At 29.7% G+C, this 17,699-nt stretch overlaps 1 protein-coding gene across 1 annotated transcript in view; it reads right to left on the bottom strand.

Moving 5' to 3' along the window:
• Positions 1-1,082: 1,082 nt before the first annotated feature.
• LOC107449327 (microtubule-associated protein tau) overlaps positions 1,083-17,699 on the bottom strand; it is a 28,557-nt gene continuing 11,940 nt past the window's right edge. Inside the window, exons 2-7 of the mRNA XM_021147594.3 lie at positions 14,763-14,794; positions 12,087-12,174; positions 7,901-8,019; positions 4,730-4,912; positions 3,096-3,290; positions 1,083-1,763 (exon numbers count right to left, since the gene is read on the bottom strand). Of these exons, the coding sequence (XP_021003253.2) occupies positions 1,560-1,763; positions 3,096-3,290; positions 4,730-4,912; positions 7,901-8,019; positions 12,087-12,174; positions 14,763-14,794 (821 nt within the window). The 3' untranslated portion in view covers positions 1,083-1,559. The remainder of the gene's footprint in view (positions 1,764-3,095; positions 3,291-4,729; positions 4,913-7,900; positions 8,020-12,086; positions 12,175-14,762; positions 14,795-17,699) is intronic.

Genomic DNA, 17,699 nt, shown 5'->3' with positions numbered 1-17,699 from the left:
ATTTTTAAATAATCCTCTTAAACTATTTTATGTGTATATTTCACAAAGTAATTCTCGCTCATTATCAAAATTACCAAGAAATTTGTAGCCTTTGAAAAAAGTAAATAAATAAGGCAATCTCGAAAGACGATGTTTGTGTATGAATTTTCTTCGAAGAAAGTAAACTGAAAAAAAGGATTAATTGATAAGCAACTTAAAAGCTTTTTTTTAATATTTTAAACTGAAAATTATGGGGAAATAAACATTTATAGATAATTAAAAGGTATTTATTTAAGGAAATAATGGTGAAATTTAAAATCATTAATATATCCCTCCCTCAAATAAAAGATGTGATATCTCTGGGCCGAATAGTATGCAAATTTTAACTATATTAGCTAGACAACATAAAAATCTTACTAAAATGAAGGAATGAAATTAAAAAATTAAAGTTAAATAATTATCAGTACCAAAATAACTCAGAAGTCTACTTAACATTAAAAGAGGTTGTTAAGAAAACCTTTTCCTGAAAAAAAAGAAGAGGCAAGGTTTTTAATTGATGGCGGCTTACGTTTACAAAAGGGGTTAAGGATCATTTATAGAGATCAAAGGGAAGGCCGGCCACCCTTTTGAAAACGCTTAGGGTGAATAGTGTATTTAAATATCAGTCACTGTTTATAAAAAAATGATAAATGTTAGTGTTGCATCTGATAGCATCCATTTTCTTCCATATAATTAATATATTGAAAATTTAATAATTAACATTTACTAAGTTTTTAAATGTAAAAAAATACTAGAAAATTTTTTCAACATTCTTCTATAATGTCTTAAATGCTTTAAAAACAATTATTTTTTTTGCACTAATACATGCAATTAGTTCTGTATTACTATATGCACAGGAAACTTGTTCAACATTAAAACTGTCACTCTATGATTTTTTAAAACAAATTATCAACAAACTTAAAAATTCTTTGATACTCTGACAAATTTAGTTTTTAAGAGAAAGTGATCAGATAATTAAAAAAGAAAAGTGTTATAAATAATTTAATATTAAATCATGTATCACAAAGGCATGTAATGTGGTAGGTACAACAATAAAATTCTCATTGTTTATGAAGTGTTTTTATTTGGATTTTATTTTTATTAATGTTTTTCAATACATAAAGTCCTCAAAGTAAAAACATAAGGATATGTGTTTCATGTCAATATAAACAATTTTTTTTTTTTTGAAACACCTACTGAGTCAAATTGATTTTCTTTTATTTCTAGCTATATTTTAAAAAGCAGATACATCATTTGCTCCAAACAACAGTGAAAGTGACAGTAAATAGCAATGAATTAATGGAAATGTATTGTTGTAAATACATTTTATAATAATAATAAAAAAAAGTAATTGCAATAAAATACAATGAGAGCTAAACAGTCAAAGCTTTGTAGAGGTTAAACAACTTAATGTTTAAAATGTATCAGAAGATAATAAGAATGAATAATACTTTTCATATTTGCCACTGCTTCACATTCAGGCGTACTTTCAATAAAACCAAATCACATAACGTAATACTCATAAAAATGGTTCAGTCCTATCAACAGTCATTTTGTTCCCCGACGGGAGGAAACTTTTGTGCTAAATTTGTGCTAACATTTTCAGGTGGGGAAATTTGTGCTGCTTGTTCTGTATCTACATTGCTAGGAGTTTGACCTCCGTTTCCCTTTTCTGTTATGGATTCGTCCTCATTTAAAGGTGGCATGTTTTCAGGAGGGGCTGGTGAGCATGCTTGGGGCGGACTCTAAAATTGTAAAAAAAAACAAATAAATAATTATACGAGGAACTACACTTATATAATATAAAAAAGAAAAACAAAAACATATTTGTTCACATATCAGCCTACCATGATCAAGTACCTAGCCACATGTTTAGGACTTTATTTTTTAATGGCTATATGAGAAATGCTATGTAATTTTGACCCTGATCAGACTATGTGGACTCTTCTAGAACTGTTACTTCTCTCTCCAAACTTTCACACCACAAGCAATGAGAGAACTTTCATCCAGAACAGATTTAATCTGTACCTTGCTGTGTATGCACGCCAGTTGTTTTTCGGCTGTCAGGATCAAACTTGCTACCCCCTGCTGTCCCACCAGCGCTGTGAGTGTATTTATTCATGTAGATTGTTTGATTCAGATCATATTCATACTGTTAAGTTTAGTTTTGATTAACTGTGATACACTTAATCAAAATATTATCAATATACATGGTTAACTGTTGCACTTACCAGAATATGTGGATATACATGTATATCTGCTACACTTAAATAGCGTTACTAATATGCACACTTAACTGAGATGTTTGTAGATTACACGCAATAATATTAATACATGAGAAAAATTCATTTATCAAAAGTTGCTCCCGAAAGAACAAATAAATTTTTTTTAAAAATGAGTTTTAGGATTGTGGGCTGAACTTGCAACTTATATCCAAATTTCAAGACTTGAGCACAAACTATTCTCTAGTAGAAGCAGACAAACTTTCAATATTTTTACTATAAATGAATAATGCATCGACCACAGTGCTGACGTGAAATATTCTCAGTGGAAGATGGATCATGGTTCAGAGTCCCCTTGCCGACGGGCTAACCGTTGGAGGTTCTTATGGTCTTCCTCTCCAAGTAATGCAAATGCCGGTTAGTTCCATAAAAAAGTCCTCCAGGAAGGCAAATTTCTCCCAATATTTGATCCAGGTGTTCCCTTGTCTTCTAAATTGGGTTCCAAATTACGAGGCTACGTAGTTGAACATTAATAGTCGTAAACCCAAAAATTGGGTCAGCTGTTCAATGATGGTTATTAAATATGAAATAAAATGTAGAAGATGAATAAATTAATCCATGCAGTTAAATGTCATTTTTTTAAAAGTTATCCATAAAAATTGATATGTTAGAATTCTGAAATTGCAATTTAGACGAATTTTAATTCTAAAATTTTTTTAGAAAACTACAGAAAAGTTGTAAGTCTCTTTATTTTTTTGGTAATAAGCTTTTATAATGGCATATCAGCTGGAGATTTTAGTATAATTGTTTCAATTTTGTTTTCGATATAAATAGAATAAAATGAATTAAGTTTACCCCAACTTCTGATCCTCCATGACTGCTACCTCCTGTGCTCGATCTAGAACCAATTTTAGGAGCTGCTTTTTCTTTAAAAAGAAGTTTCTCACTCTTGATTACCACATTACCCCCACCTGGTTTGTGCTTGGCATTTTCTAAAGAACCCACTCTTGATGCAGCTTTAGCCTTGAAGTCTAATTTTGCAGATGAAACCTAAGGTATTTATAAAGAAATTTTTTTTATAAAATACAAATCAATCGAACTTATTTCGATATAAGAATAATATTGATTTAAAGAATAAATTGATGCCTTGAAAAGACTTCTGGAGAAGGACAGGCCACATCGAGTGCTGTCGTGCTACTGATGAAGAAATATTCTTTCTTTAGCAATGTAATAGCTGTAATGGCGGTAATAGCTGTTACGTATTACAAAATTCCTCAAAAGATAAAATGCTTTGAAATTTAAACTTAATTATAATTAAAAAATAACACTAAGGAAGCTAAAAAAATCTCAAGGTACTTAGAAATTTATTTTAAGTAGAACAATATCTACATTTTGTGAAAGCTAGATACTTTCATTTATGATAAAACACTCTCTAGTGTTCAGGAAAAAGCTTCCTTAGAGTTTCCAATCTTCAAAGAAAATCTTTCTAAACTATTCACTGTTGCCTAGCAACAGAGAAGAGTTTGATAAATTTTAACTAATCTCCTATTTATATGAGATATTTCCTGATGATAGTTCAGAAGCAGACTTATCTGAAGAAAATTTTCCATGGAAAGAATTTCCCAGTCATTTTTGTAATGAATAGGTTTTAAGGAACGCTTCTATGCACGAATAAGGTATACTTTGTGTTTTGTCATATTAATTAAATTAATACTCTTAATGTATGTATTTAGACTTGTAAAAAAATCAAATAAAAAAAAACTTCCCTTCAAAATCGCAAATAGTGTTTAATTTAAGTGGAAAAATATTGTTTCAAATGGAAAGAGCAAAGGTGAAATTAAAATCCTCAAAAATTATTTCATTTAGAGGAAATATACTGTAATCGCTATGTAAAGGAAGCTTTTTTTCTCACTTCAATATGAATTTGTAGAGCATAGTTATAAGGTTTTGTAACTGCACTATTTAATGTGAATGTAATAAATTTTATTAAACTTGAATATAATTAAAATGACCTACAAAATTTGAACAAAAGAAGCTTATTGTCCACAGTTTTCTAAACGCATCGTCTTATTACAAATATCATCTACGTGAAATATTAATATTATTGCTTTTAAGCTTGGACAGAGGTAACTCCACCATTTGAATTGGGTAACTGCAACTCGGGAAGAAATCAGCTGGTTGTGTATTAACAAGATGCCGTGTTACGTTACAGTAGGTTTGGTTTATTACCATTTATTATTATTTGGTTTGTTACTCTGAATTTATTGTTGGATCAGATTTACATGGCGAGCGATGCCACGCGTGAGTATCGAACCAGATTAGCGGCTGAATCGTGGTATAAACAAATGCTACGACTCAGCTGCCAAATAGGTTATACACCCACCGGCACCCGATTCTAGATGATTGACATACAAGTAAAACAATACATTTTTAAGGTGTTGCTGGTTTGTCTGTTTTGGGATAATTTTAAATTCAGTGTTCGAAGTTACCTTTACTGTCCCGCCTCCTGGTTTGTGCTTCAGATTATCTTTTGAACCAACTTTTGACTGAACATTTTTAAAATCTAACTTTTGCGACATGATTTTTTTGTCACCTCCGCCAGGTTTATGCGTTGCATGTTCCAGAGAACCAACCTTAGACTTTGCATTCCATTCTAATTTCACTGATTCAACCTGAAAAGAAGAAAAAGAAATTTTAAACTGAATTTAATGTTGAGTAAAAGATTTAGAGAAATTAAGGTCTATAAATTCTTATTTATGCTCTACTGTTACAGGCCTACACAGTAAAAAAATACCGGATCAAATTACGTAAAAAAGTACTGGCACCCTGAGTTCAGAATCCTTGCAGTAATATTTATTTAACTACAGTGATTCAGTATTTTTACTAAAAATATTGCTGTGAAAAGTACGAAGTGTAAGATTTTTTGCTCCGTAAAATTTTGCCTTAATTTGATCCAGAGCTTTGTGTAATGTAGGCGTAGGTATGAAATTTCTGTGTTAAGATGCGTCACGTCTTTGCTAAACCTAATTTTTTTTTTAAACAAATTTTTTCAAATTGCCACTCTGTTTTCTCTCAGCAACTTGTACAAGAGGAGAATAAGTTGTGTTAAAATGTCGTAAGACATTTACATTTTTTAACTAATTTTCTCTCCGTTTTGCCATTTTTACACAGTTACTACAATGCGACTAATAGATGTGTTAAAATGACGTCGCACATAAATTTTATCTTTGTTCCTCCATTTTGACGCATTTAATACTAGCCACTTTTACTGCATCGAAATTTCCAAAGATTCAGAAAATATTTTTCTGACTGGTAGCAAATTTAATCAAGTATTAAAGTAAAAAATTAAAAGAATTTTATCCACTACTTAGTATAAACATTTTAACGTATTTTTAAAATTTCAGATTCAATATTCTCTATTCTCAAGTTTTGATAAAAAGTCTATGAAAATTCTATTTGTTTTAAAAATTTCTGCTCTAGATTCCTACCAATTAAAAAAATATTTCACACAAATCTCAAATGTTGGAGGGTAGGCAATATGATATGACGATAAGCCATTTTCAAATGACCTCACATATATTTAAAAAAAAGATGTTCACTTTTTTTCCGACATTTTAACGCAAATTATCACGACACTTTTTTTATCGCCTGGTCAAAGAACAATCATTTTTAATTTAATAAAAAAATGTCCTGTGAGAAAATAGAGTTCTTTTTATATTTTCTACTATTTTATATAAATTTGAATATTATTATGAGCACGAATAAATAATATGAATAAATACATAAAGTTACTAATTATGCTCCATACATTGAGTTAACTTATTTCTCTCAGTTTAACAATCCTGTAAAATAATGAATCATGTATCTGCTTGTTACTTTAATATTAGACATTAGAGCATATATTTAACTATTAGATATATAAACATGATTCTGACTTTAATTATATAGTAATATTATAATAATAATAATAAATAGCTCTGCTTAATTTGCATGTAACAGTATTAAGGAACATTCGTATTTCAGAAGCATGACAAACACATAAACTTTAATACTTTGTATGAAATATTTGTAAACAAAGAATAATGTAAACAAAGAAAACATGAGCTTCATGCACTGTAATGTTCTTAGCACAAATAGCAACGTTGATTGCTTGTAGCAGAATTAATGTAATAATTTGAATGAAACATTTTGCTATTTATGCAGAAAAATAAATATAAGCTTAATACTTTGTGATGTTCTTGCATAAATAGGACTGCTTTAAATAGAATAATATGCGTAGCATTACTGTACTAGAATAAATTAAAATACGTATTTGGCACATTTGAACAATTCAATTTTTTAACATATTTGTTTTTATATTAAACAATAAATAATTTTTTCACATAAAAAAAGAATAAAAAACAATATTTGGTGGAATATTTTTACTTCCTTATTTTATCGCTAACAAGACTAAAGAAAAAACGTATTATTTTCTGCACAAAAAAAAATTAAAAGTTCTAACCTTTATACTTTTCTTCTAATTTTTCCATGCAAATACATTATGGATATCTGTGAGACGCTAACAATGTTTTATTTGTTAGTACTAATACTTAAAATTGTGTTTAATCAGTGCTTTTTAGCCATATTAGCAATGATTGTTTACTTTGTTGTAACAAAATGTACAAATTAAAGCATATCACGAGTAATTAAATCTGAATCAGATAATCATCGAATTAATTTCTTTATCAATGTACTCACAGTGAAAATCTCGATGCTTTAAAAAAATTTGCTCGAAAAAATGGAGTAACCCGGATCACTCACGTTCAGAAAATAGCTGCCTGCTCATTCATAGAAACTTTCCGGCCCAAAGATGCGAGTCAGTTTAAAAAAGTGCATTTAAAATTCGATTTCTCAGGAACTATTCGACCAATTCCTATCGAATTTTTTATTTTTCCATATTAAATTACATACGTTAAAATTATGTAAACAAGCGTATAATTAAAATTCAAAATTTTTTATACTATTGTTCAATAAAATAACAAAAATTAATAAATAATTTTTATGAAAATTATTTTTTGCATGAAATTATCTTTCTATAAACAAATTTCATTACTGTGTGCAAAAACTTTTTTCGGTTAAAAAAATCTCAAAATATGGCGAAATATGCAAACAATATAATTAGTATTGTTAAGGTGTCCCAACTTTCGACCGTTCTCCTAACTAAACTATTATGAACATATTTTCCAGATTACGGGTACACCTTGTATTTTGAGGAACAGGAATTCAAATCCGTATATACATAAAAGGTATGTTTATTCAGAGAAAGCACGTTTTGTGATTGATTTTCTAACTTAAAATATCGTCTACGCAAATTAATGAGCATATTTGAAGTTCCTCCCATGTACCATTAAGTTTGAGACGCATTGGGTGAAAATCCAATCATTAGATCAAAAGTTATTCACAATGTTCCTTTTTTCCCTTTCCTTTCTTTTGTGCACTGTACAAAATCTTAAAACTGCTAAATTTGTAGTTTAAATCGATAGACAAAATTGAGTGGTCCAAGGCAACCTTCACCTACTTGACTGTCGAAGTTTTCAACGAGTTATTTGAGTTTTACACTTTATGTATAGATTTATTATTTAAATGTACAAAAAACATGTTAAAAATGTTGAAGTAGTTACTTTTTTCTCTCCACCTTTTGGCTTGTGAGTGACATTATCGAATGAGCCTATTTTTGATTTCACTTCCTTAACTTTAGGAGGTGGAGCATTCCAAACAGGCGCCTTTATTGGAGGAAGCTCTGAAATAGATGAAAAAGGATTAAATAATAACTTTCAATATAAAAAAAACATAGGTATTACGTAATGGCCATTATTAGAATCCTTATCAAAATAGTATACACAATGTGGGTCACAAAGTGGAGAGGGAAAAAACCCGCTAACGAATCATTACTGAGGAAGGTGGGACTGAAAACAACTAAATCTGTTTTGTTGCCGGAAGAAAGACAAAACACCACCAAATTCATCGACAAATCAAACTGATTTTGATGTTTATTAACGCACCAGTTATACAAGTGTTTTTATAGATTTAGCTAGCCTTTTTTCCCCCATGCTTAAATATGAATTTATGACCGTTATACATTTTTAACATAATATTTAATTATGATTCTAAAAAATATATGTTAGAATGATCATCACAGATCACCTTGTGAAAATTAGAACATTTCAATTTTATTTGAAAAAACGTACATAAAATAAAGAATAACTTGAGAAGCTAATATAAACATAAAAATTTCGCAAAGAAATGAATTTTGCTTTCCTATTTCATTACTGTTATTGGTGATTATTAATAGCACCAAAAAAGCTTTATGTATCTAACTTATTATTTTTGTTTCTTACATCAGATTATAGTTTAAAGATCCTTTTACTATTTTCCTTAACTGTGTTAATCTGTCGGGAAATATATAATGGCGGAATTCAATAAATACGTTAAGACTACATTGAAATCTGTTTTTTACGAAATCTGAAAAAATTGTCTAGTGAAATGCTGCTAAAGATGTTTTTTCTTTTTCAAATGAAAGAAAGTGGTTGGAATTATTCATGATTAAATAATTTGTGGCTCGCCGCTGAACTTGTTAGTACAATAATTTTATTAGTTCATATACTAAAAATGTTAGAGAGTTATTGCATATGGGTAATGTTTTCTGTGATTGGCTGAGACCCAAAATTTGAAGTAATAATACGAAACAACAAAAATTTTCTTTAAGATTTTAAGTGGAATGATTCACAAGGTACCTTTTATCAATGGAATCTCAAAATTATAGGTATGTAGTTTTTTTTCTTGCTTTTGTAATTAATCTTAACTATTCAACTATCATAAGCAAAAATAACGTTAAATGAAGCTCATTGTCGTAATTCCCTAGCTATGTTAGATACAAGAACACAAACTTGTGCAGCGACCGCGATTAGAGGTATAGAATAATAAAGGCAATTCAATAGTTATGCTGATTTTAATTTCGCTTGAGCTACGGTAAGAAATGTTTCTGTAATTGAAGTATAAATAACCAAGAGAAAGATACTAGTCTCATTTTTAAAAAAAATTTAAATTGTAAATAAAATTGGGAATATCTTTTTAAAAGAAATTCATTCAGGAAACAGATAAATACGATAAAAAAAATTTAATTATCTTTTCTTTTCAACCTTTTTTTTTAAAATGAAAATTAGAAAATTCAAAATATTGAGATGTTATATAATATTATAAGAGTGAGTTGAAAAACACTGCTTATATATCGTAGATATATGAAACTAAAAGTAGCTAATTCAATATTTTTCGTGTTATTTATGTAGTGTTTATTTATATCTAACAAGGGAAACTAGGGAAGTGTGACTCGTCAATTTTGAAATAAACTAGTAGGATGTATGCCTTATGAAGAATAATTTTAGGGGGCAACATTCGTTNATTTATCCTAGTTTCCCTTGTAAGTTACAGTTTTGAATATAGTTTAGTCATAGTTTCCTAGTTATAACATTGAAATTTTATCACTAGATAACTCTGCATCGAACTATATGTGGAACCTTGCTGTAAGTATAGAAACTAGACAATTCTTAAAATAAGATAAAAATTTATTTAAAACAAAATTTTTGGTATTTATACAAAACAGGTGTCTTAGAATTAAATAAGTTCAATACCCACAATATATTTTAAATATTACCAAACATAATTTTATTTGTAAATTCTTAGTTTTTTTAATTAGAAAAATTAAAATACAAAGGCACTNATTTGCATATCCATCTCACTACTATCGCTCCTGAAGTTTGCATGACGCTACGTGCATTATTTCTTGGTGTTGCAATTTCACTTTTGAGGAGTGTATATTCATTCTAATACAGACAGTTAGTTCTTTTGCGCAGTACACGAACAGCACAACAAACTACTACAGCACAACACAACTTACTTACACAGCATAACAATACGAGCACAGAACATATTTTGATAGAGAGATTTAGCACTTTCACGCATCATCCCGCAGGTTCATCTACAGAGCGGAAGGAAAAAGAATCCGGACAACTTTGAATAACTTTTGATCTAATGATTGGATTTTCACGTTCTAGGACTCAATCTAAATAATTCAAGGGAATAACCTCAAATACGTCAATTAATAAGTGCAGACGATATATTAATTTATGAAATCAGGCACAAAAACGTACTTTCTCTGAATAAACATGCAATTTTTTTTTGATGGAGTCGGATTTCTGATCCCCAAAATATAGGGGGCAGCCGCCATCTGGGAAATATGGTCCCAATAGTTTAGCCAGGCCCTCCAAAGTTCGGACTCCTTAATGTTAATTTTACTTTTTGCATACTTTGATATATCTCAAGACCTTTTTAAGCGGATTTAAATTTTTTTTTATACACAATTATAAAACTCGTTTATCCAAAGGTAATTCCTTGCAAAAAAAACTTTTAGTAAATATTTATTATTTCATTTAAGAATGACCGAAAAATTATTAAAGGTATAAAATTTTTTGCGTGATTTTGAAGAATGTTATTTTACAAAGCAAAATACATAATTTGAGCGAAATCGATCGAATAGTTCCCGAGAAATCGAGTTTTAAGTATCTGACTTTTTTGAAATTCAATTTACCTCGAGTCCTAGAACATGAAAATCCGATCATTAGATCAAAAATTATTTAGGGTGTCCCATTTTTTAGCGCACCGTACGTCACCTAAGTTACTTCAGAACTTGCGCAGAATATAGTTAAAGAAACTTGCGGGATGCTATTTGAAAGTTCTAAACCTCTTTAATCTACACATAATGCATGCAGGGTGTTGATGAAACAACTTTGCCCTCTGTAGAGCACATGGTTTCAGTGAACGAAATAAATTTTGTACATAAGGATTATGATTTATGCGCTCAAGAATGATGCTAAAAATGGTTGCGTAGCTTTAACGGTTGCAGAGACAAAATTTCGAAATCTTCAAATGGCAACACCCACTGTTTTTGACAGAAACGTAATCTTTATAGTAAAAAACCTAAGATGGAGTTGGAACGATATTTTTAGCACAAGAAATTGTGACCCTAGACTTTTTGCCAAGCTTCGCCAATTTTCGTGACCCCTAACGAAAAGAGAGTGAGATAATGAGAAGCTATGGATATGACGGGCATGTCAAATATTTTTAAAACATTAACAGCATTCTTTGTAATTTTTTTCTCTAAGGAAAAGAAGAAACTATATGGATATATAGAGCATGTCAAATAATTTTAAATCATTAAAGGCTTTCTTTGTAATTTTTTCTCTGTTTGTAAAAGTTTTTAGCACACACTCTTCTCGTTAGTTGCCTCGAAAAATGGCAAAGCTTGACAAAAGCTTAGTGTAGAAATTTCTTGAGCTAAAAATATCATTCCAACTCTACATTTTATGTTCTTTTCTATAAAGATTACGTTCCATCAAAAAAATATATATATTAGTTTGAAATTTAAAAATTTCGATATTTTGTCTCTGTTACTGCAACCTTAAGATTTATGGAACCGTTTTTAATATCATTCTTAAGCGCATAGATTACAATAGCTAAGTACCAAATTTTGTCAGGTTTCTTCAAACGGTATGCTGACCAGAGTTCGCAAAGTTTTCTTATAATCACTCTATGTACAGTTAGTGAATAAGAAATCTAAATGATATGATTATATTTTTTACGTCGATGCATTCGAGGGTTTCACTTTTATAGAATAAATATTTATGAAACTTAATGTATTTATAAAATATGTGGAAAACAAATGACATTATTATGATATTTATGTGTGAAACGTATTAAAAACAAATTGCACCCTAGAAAAAGAATTCTAGACATATTAAACACTTCACTAACTTTTATCGGCAGTGGCAGTAGATGATCTGGTCGTAGATGAAGAGGCAGATCTTGATCCTGCTTTTTCCGGTTCACCATTTTTCGTAACCTTTAAAAATAAAATTTACAATTTATTTTGCGTCAATAAATGTTTTCCAAAAAATTAATATCCTTTCACGTTGAAATAATTTCTTATTGTTGTTATTTCTAATCCCACTTGCTAAATACCAGCGAGCCTGCTTGGTGAAACCAAACGAATTTAAGGCAGAGGGCATGTTTCTTTTTTTCCATAGCACCATCCTTGACCAAGAATACGTTTTCAACCACACACACACGTCACATCCCGCTTTAAAGGGCGGACCCACTCATACATCATACATTCATTCATCTACAGATCATAACTTCGATCTGAACCAGAGAACGATCAAACTCCAACTCAGTACCCTCAGAGATAATTTTTTTTTTAAAAATGGGAACTAGGAGGCGTTCGTGACCCAGTAGATTTAACGTGCACCAGTCACCTTTAGTCTTCGTCTGGCTGGGATCGAACTCACGACCTCTTCGACATAGGCCCAATGCCCTACCAACCAGGCAATCTCGGCCCTTTAATTTCCTATTGACGTGTATAATGCTTTTGAAAAAGAGTTTTCATATGTTAAATTAAAACGAAAACTGAGTGGTATAAATAAAAATTTATTTTATTAAATTCATATTATTGCAATTTTATTTAAAAATATTTCATTCAAATGTCTGTTTCGCATCTATAAAAAAATTTGCTCTTGAGTACCAGTGTTTAGAAAACTCCTACATAAATCAAAATTTGTTCCATNGTTTTAGGCAGTGGGGGTGCGATTGTTCCTGTTTTTCAGTGGCGCCATCTATGGCCAGGAATTCGACTTCTGCCACGCCATTCACACAACCACAACCCGTTTATTGGGCGGGTTACATTCACACACAAAAGAGAAAGGACATAGAGCACACAGAGAGAGAAAGAAACATCCATGCCTTGCCCGGGATTCGAACCCAGGACCTTTCTGATGCAAGGACAGTTCCCTACAGGCCGGTCGGCACCTGTTCTCTTGAAATCATTAATGACATAAACTATTTACATTTACCTTAGTTATTTCAAGAAATCCTGATGTTTTCTGCGGAAAGTAAACGTCTTAAGCCGAAATGTTAAATTAAAGTAATGTTAAATGCTGTAAAATGGCAAAATTGTCATATCAATTGTCATGTCACAATTGGCTTATAAATTCCAGGACATTAACACAGTTATAAGAAAATTTTTTAAACACTATAATGTAAAGAGGGAGAGCAAATATTAACCTAACACCCAGTTTATGAAAGATTATAATGAGCTCGCATGTAATAAAAGTCATTTATTTATTTAATGATTGATTATTATACACACTATTTTATTCCGTACATATCAACAACAAAAACATTTTTGATTCTTTGTACAGTGGATGAAAGAATTAATTTAAACAAATCATGGTCCATCTAACGAAAAGGCGTTAAGGTTATTTTTTTCTTAAATATAGAACATCATTGTAATATACTACAAATAAAGAACATCACTGTACAATTTAATGACAGCGTTTAAAAACTATACAGTCCTTAAACGCTGTTTGGGTGCATAAATTAAGCAACGTAATAAAGTTGTAAAATAAAATGATTTGAAACATTTTATTTTGAAATAATGTTATAAAAAAAATTTCCGATGTAAATTATTATGTAATTAATTTTAATGTAAATTTTTATAAAATTAATTAAAAAATTTCTAAGATTATCATTTTTATTGTAAGAGAAGTTTTTGAAGTCGTTCATAAAGATATTAAAGTTAACTTTATTATTCGTGCTGGCAAACAGACTGCTAATCACTTTAAGTGGCCAGGGAAAAAAGACTGCGTCAAAATTTCTTAGAACATCACAAATTTAAAAATGTCTGCTCCTTACCCAATATCTTCCAGGCATTTTGCTTCTTCTAAAAGCTTCAAGATTAATGAAATTTTACAAAATTATTTTGTTTTCGCTGTTTTAACTGTTTCTTTTCAAATTAAAGTGTAGTAAAATTAAAAAGTATCTCATATTACTCATTGTGTGCTCATTGTAATATTAGAGTAACACACACAAAAGTACTCATTGTGTGTGTTACTCTCTCACTTTCATTATACTTAACTAATTTGTTAAAATTGTTCACAATAATTAGTTTTGGAATTTATTTACATAAAAATTTGAAATTAACTTATCAACTTTGTCTTTTTAGAGTTTCTTAAGTTGAGTTACTTACTATTAACTTCGTTAAAATGACTGTTTTCTTAACTTCTAAGCTAATATGTAATTTTCCTGGCATTCAAAATTTGGTGAATTTCTATTTTTTTTTTGTTCTTGTGCAAATGTTAATAAACTACACTGCTGTCTGTAAGATATTAATAAATGTAGCTAAATAAATATACAAAGAATTTGAAGAATCTCTTTTTTCCGATTGTCATGCTTCCAAAGAATCACCCATATACAGATAGGTCCTTGTGTTTTCATTGAAACGTTCTCTAGTGTTTTTAGCGCGAGATTATCGATTTATTTTAGTACGCTTGCTTTGACCTTTTTATTTTGCGCACTTTGTTTTAAAACATTTTGTAGAGATATATATTTAATGCAGGGAATATAAAATAAATATACAATGGAATAAAAACTAACCTGAGATCTTCTGGATGTGGCTGAAGCAGTACCTGAAAAAGCAGAAGAAATTATAGATGCTTCTTTAATAATGAATAAATTAATTGAGACAAATTATGAATAGTTTATACTCAATTAATGAACTCATTTAAAATGTTTAAAAAATGTAATAACAAAATATAAAAATTTTAAACTATATATTGAACGCTGGCATTAAAGTGCTGTTTTTAAAGAAAGTTATATGGATTTCTAAGAAAAAAGGGTTAAAGACACTTTTTTTTCATAAATAAATTGATATCTTATTTTTATTAAATACAATCCACACTTGTTAGGAATTACTTTTTTCCATCGAAATATAAAAATATTATTGGAGGAGAAAAAACATAGATACAGCAGGAAAGCAACTACATTGCGTTTTAAACTACAAAGCAAAGAAAAAAAAATTCGGAAAAGACTTGTTTTCTTTGCTCAGTACTTAAACTATTATTTTGGAAAAAGAAAATAAGAAAGTTTCTGTGTTTGGGCAATAAATTGTCTAATATACACATGTATTTCTAGATAGCTCTTACCGAAAATGTTTATTATTATTATTATTTTTTTAAAGCATAAAATTGCTAATAATTTCTCAAGTTGAAATTTTTTTTTTAATGATTATCTAAGAATCTAATTTGGAGCCATTAAATTATTAAGTAGTGTTTCCTTGAGAATGAAAATCAATTCCACTGCAATATCTTGATTTGTTTGTTGTTCAATTAGGTAATGGTTCCATAGTGAACACATGGGATCAATATATGTTCAGATATATAGGGATAACGAGGAGAGAGCGTAGCTGTTGTTGTTGTTGTCGTCAATGGGGATGCAGGGGGTTTGATTGTTCCTTTTTTTCCGGTGGTGCCATCTATGGCCAAGAATTCGACTTCTGCCACACCCATACGTCACGACCGTTTATAGGGCGGACCCATTCATACAGTCATTTATTCATCCACAGATCGTAATTTTGACCTGCACCAGAGAACGATCAATCTCCAATTCAGTACCCCCAGAGGCATTGCTTTATTATGGGAATATGGAGGACTTTCCTACCCGACAGATTTAGCGTGCACCAGTCATCACTTACTACACGGGGAATCGTCGACCGGCTGGATTTGAACTCCCGTTCTCACAAACTCGAGTCCATCGCCCTGCCAAGGAGGCTATCTCGGCTAGGGCGTAGCTTATAATAGTATTAAAATAATTTATAAAAGTTGCAAAGTTTTAAAAACTGGTGTATTAAACAAGGCTAAGTGAAAAAAAATCAATACATAAAGATCTTATCATGGACATCTCTTGAAAATAGTTAAATTGAAATAAACGTACTTCCGCGCGAGCAAAATTTCAGGCAAGAGCTAGACGGAGAAAAACTTTGATTAGTGTATTGTTCAAAAATAATTAAGGTGTTATAGGATTAGAGGAGTTGAAGAATCAGAATATTTAAATACTGTTGTGTTGTGCATCTAGTTTGCTTGCCATTTAATTTTATAAGTTGCACAAAATAATTTTAAAAGCCGATCAAGCTGTTTAAAAAACGGCTAGTTCATTTATAATACTGAATTGAGACAATAATATTCTGTTAAGTTAAAGAAAATATCGAAAGAAGCATTTTCGATTGATTTTGTTTTCCTCAGTTTTCTCTGTTCTAGTATTACTATCACTTCCTCCATTTAAATTTAAGGATTGGAGACTTAAAATTCAGTTTAAAAAATGAAAATATTTATCAAAGCTAAAAATTTCTTTTAATTTTTCTCAACCGCAGATAAATTCTCTCTCGAAAATTAAAAACTATTTTCAAACACCTTTCAAACAAAGAATTGAAATTTTGAAACTGAGAAAAATTTTTTTTTTAAAGAAAATTAATAAATATGAAATATTTGAAGTAAATGATAAAAATAGGCGAAATATTATTTGCCTCCTCATACTTTAAAAGGGTTCAATCTTTTAATATTTATTTCTATGCAATTTTTACGGTAGCGCATCTATAAATAATTTAGGCGCAAATTAGACGATTGTGAAAATTGTTTTGGGGAGATAGAAAAGAAATAGAACCTAAAATCAATGTTTAGTCAGAAAGAGGAAAAAGCATTTGGCATACCTCCAAATAAGAGCAACTACCTTTCTGGATCTAGCATTCATTCATCGAACACGATTTTAAAATAAAACATTGAGAAAATTAAGTTCTAAGTCACAAAATTATTCTAAAAGTGAAATGATACTCCACTTAAGTTTCTTGATCTTGTAATGTAAAAGTGCACGAAGAAAAATATTCTGGTAAAAATACGATGCAGTATGGTAATAACATTTCTGGTGAAAAGAAATCATTATTTTGGTTAATAAAATCAACACATACATCATTTTACTTGGTTTTTCACCCCGTTCATACCATAATGGTTAACCGAAAATTCTGGTTTTCAAAATTATAGTTCTTATTACCATATATTTTACAAAAAATACAAAACTGTTAAATAAATTCAACCGTATAAATGGTTTTCATGCCGTGCTCTAAGTATCATTTTGAAATTACCAAATTTCATCACATATTGTGAAAATATATTTCATGACTAATTATACCAAAATTGTTACCAAAGCGCTTCGATTAAAATTAGTGAGATTTTTGTTGTTCCTATAGAGCCAAAAACACGGTAAATTTTACTAGATTCTGGTATTTTTTAACATACTTTTTTTTTCTCAGTGTATTAAAAAAAAGGACGAATTTGTGTTTTTAAGAAAAAAAAATGTTGAATGAATAACAAACTTGCTGTCGAATATTTACTAAAATGTCTTATTTTAATTTTTTTCCTCAAAAACTGAACACTTAAAATTAGAAAATGGTAACATTAAATTTCGAAAGTTGATTAAAAAATAGACAATCGATATAGTATCGGAGTAGTTGTTACCATAATGTCATAATTTTGTTTTATTCGG

This window comes from Parasteatoda tepidariorum, chromosome 5 (assembly GCF_043381705.1).
Source record: "Parasteatoda tepidariorum isolate YZ-2023 chromosome 5, CAS_Ptep_4.0, whole genome shotgun sequence".
Lineage (NCBI taxonomy): Eukaryota > Metazoa > Arthropoda > Arachnida > Araneae > Theridiidae > Parasteatoda > Parasteatoda tepidariorum.
The sequence above is the reverse complement of the archived record's forward strand: the minus strand, read 5'-3'. Positions and strand labels throughout refer to the sequence as shown.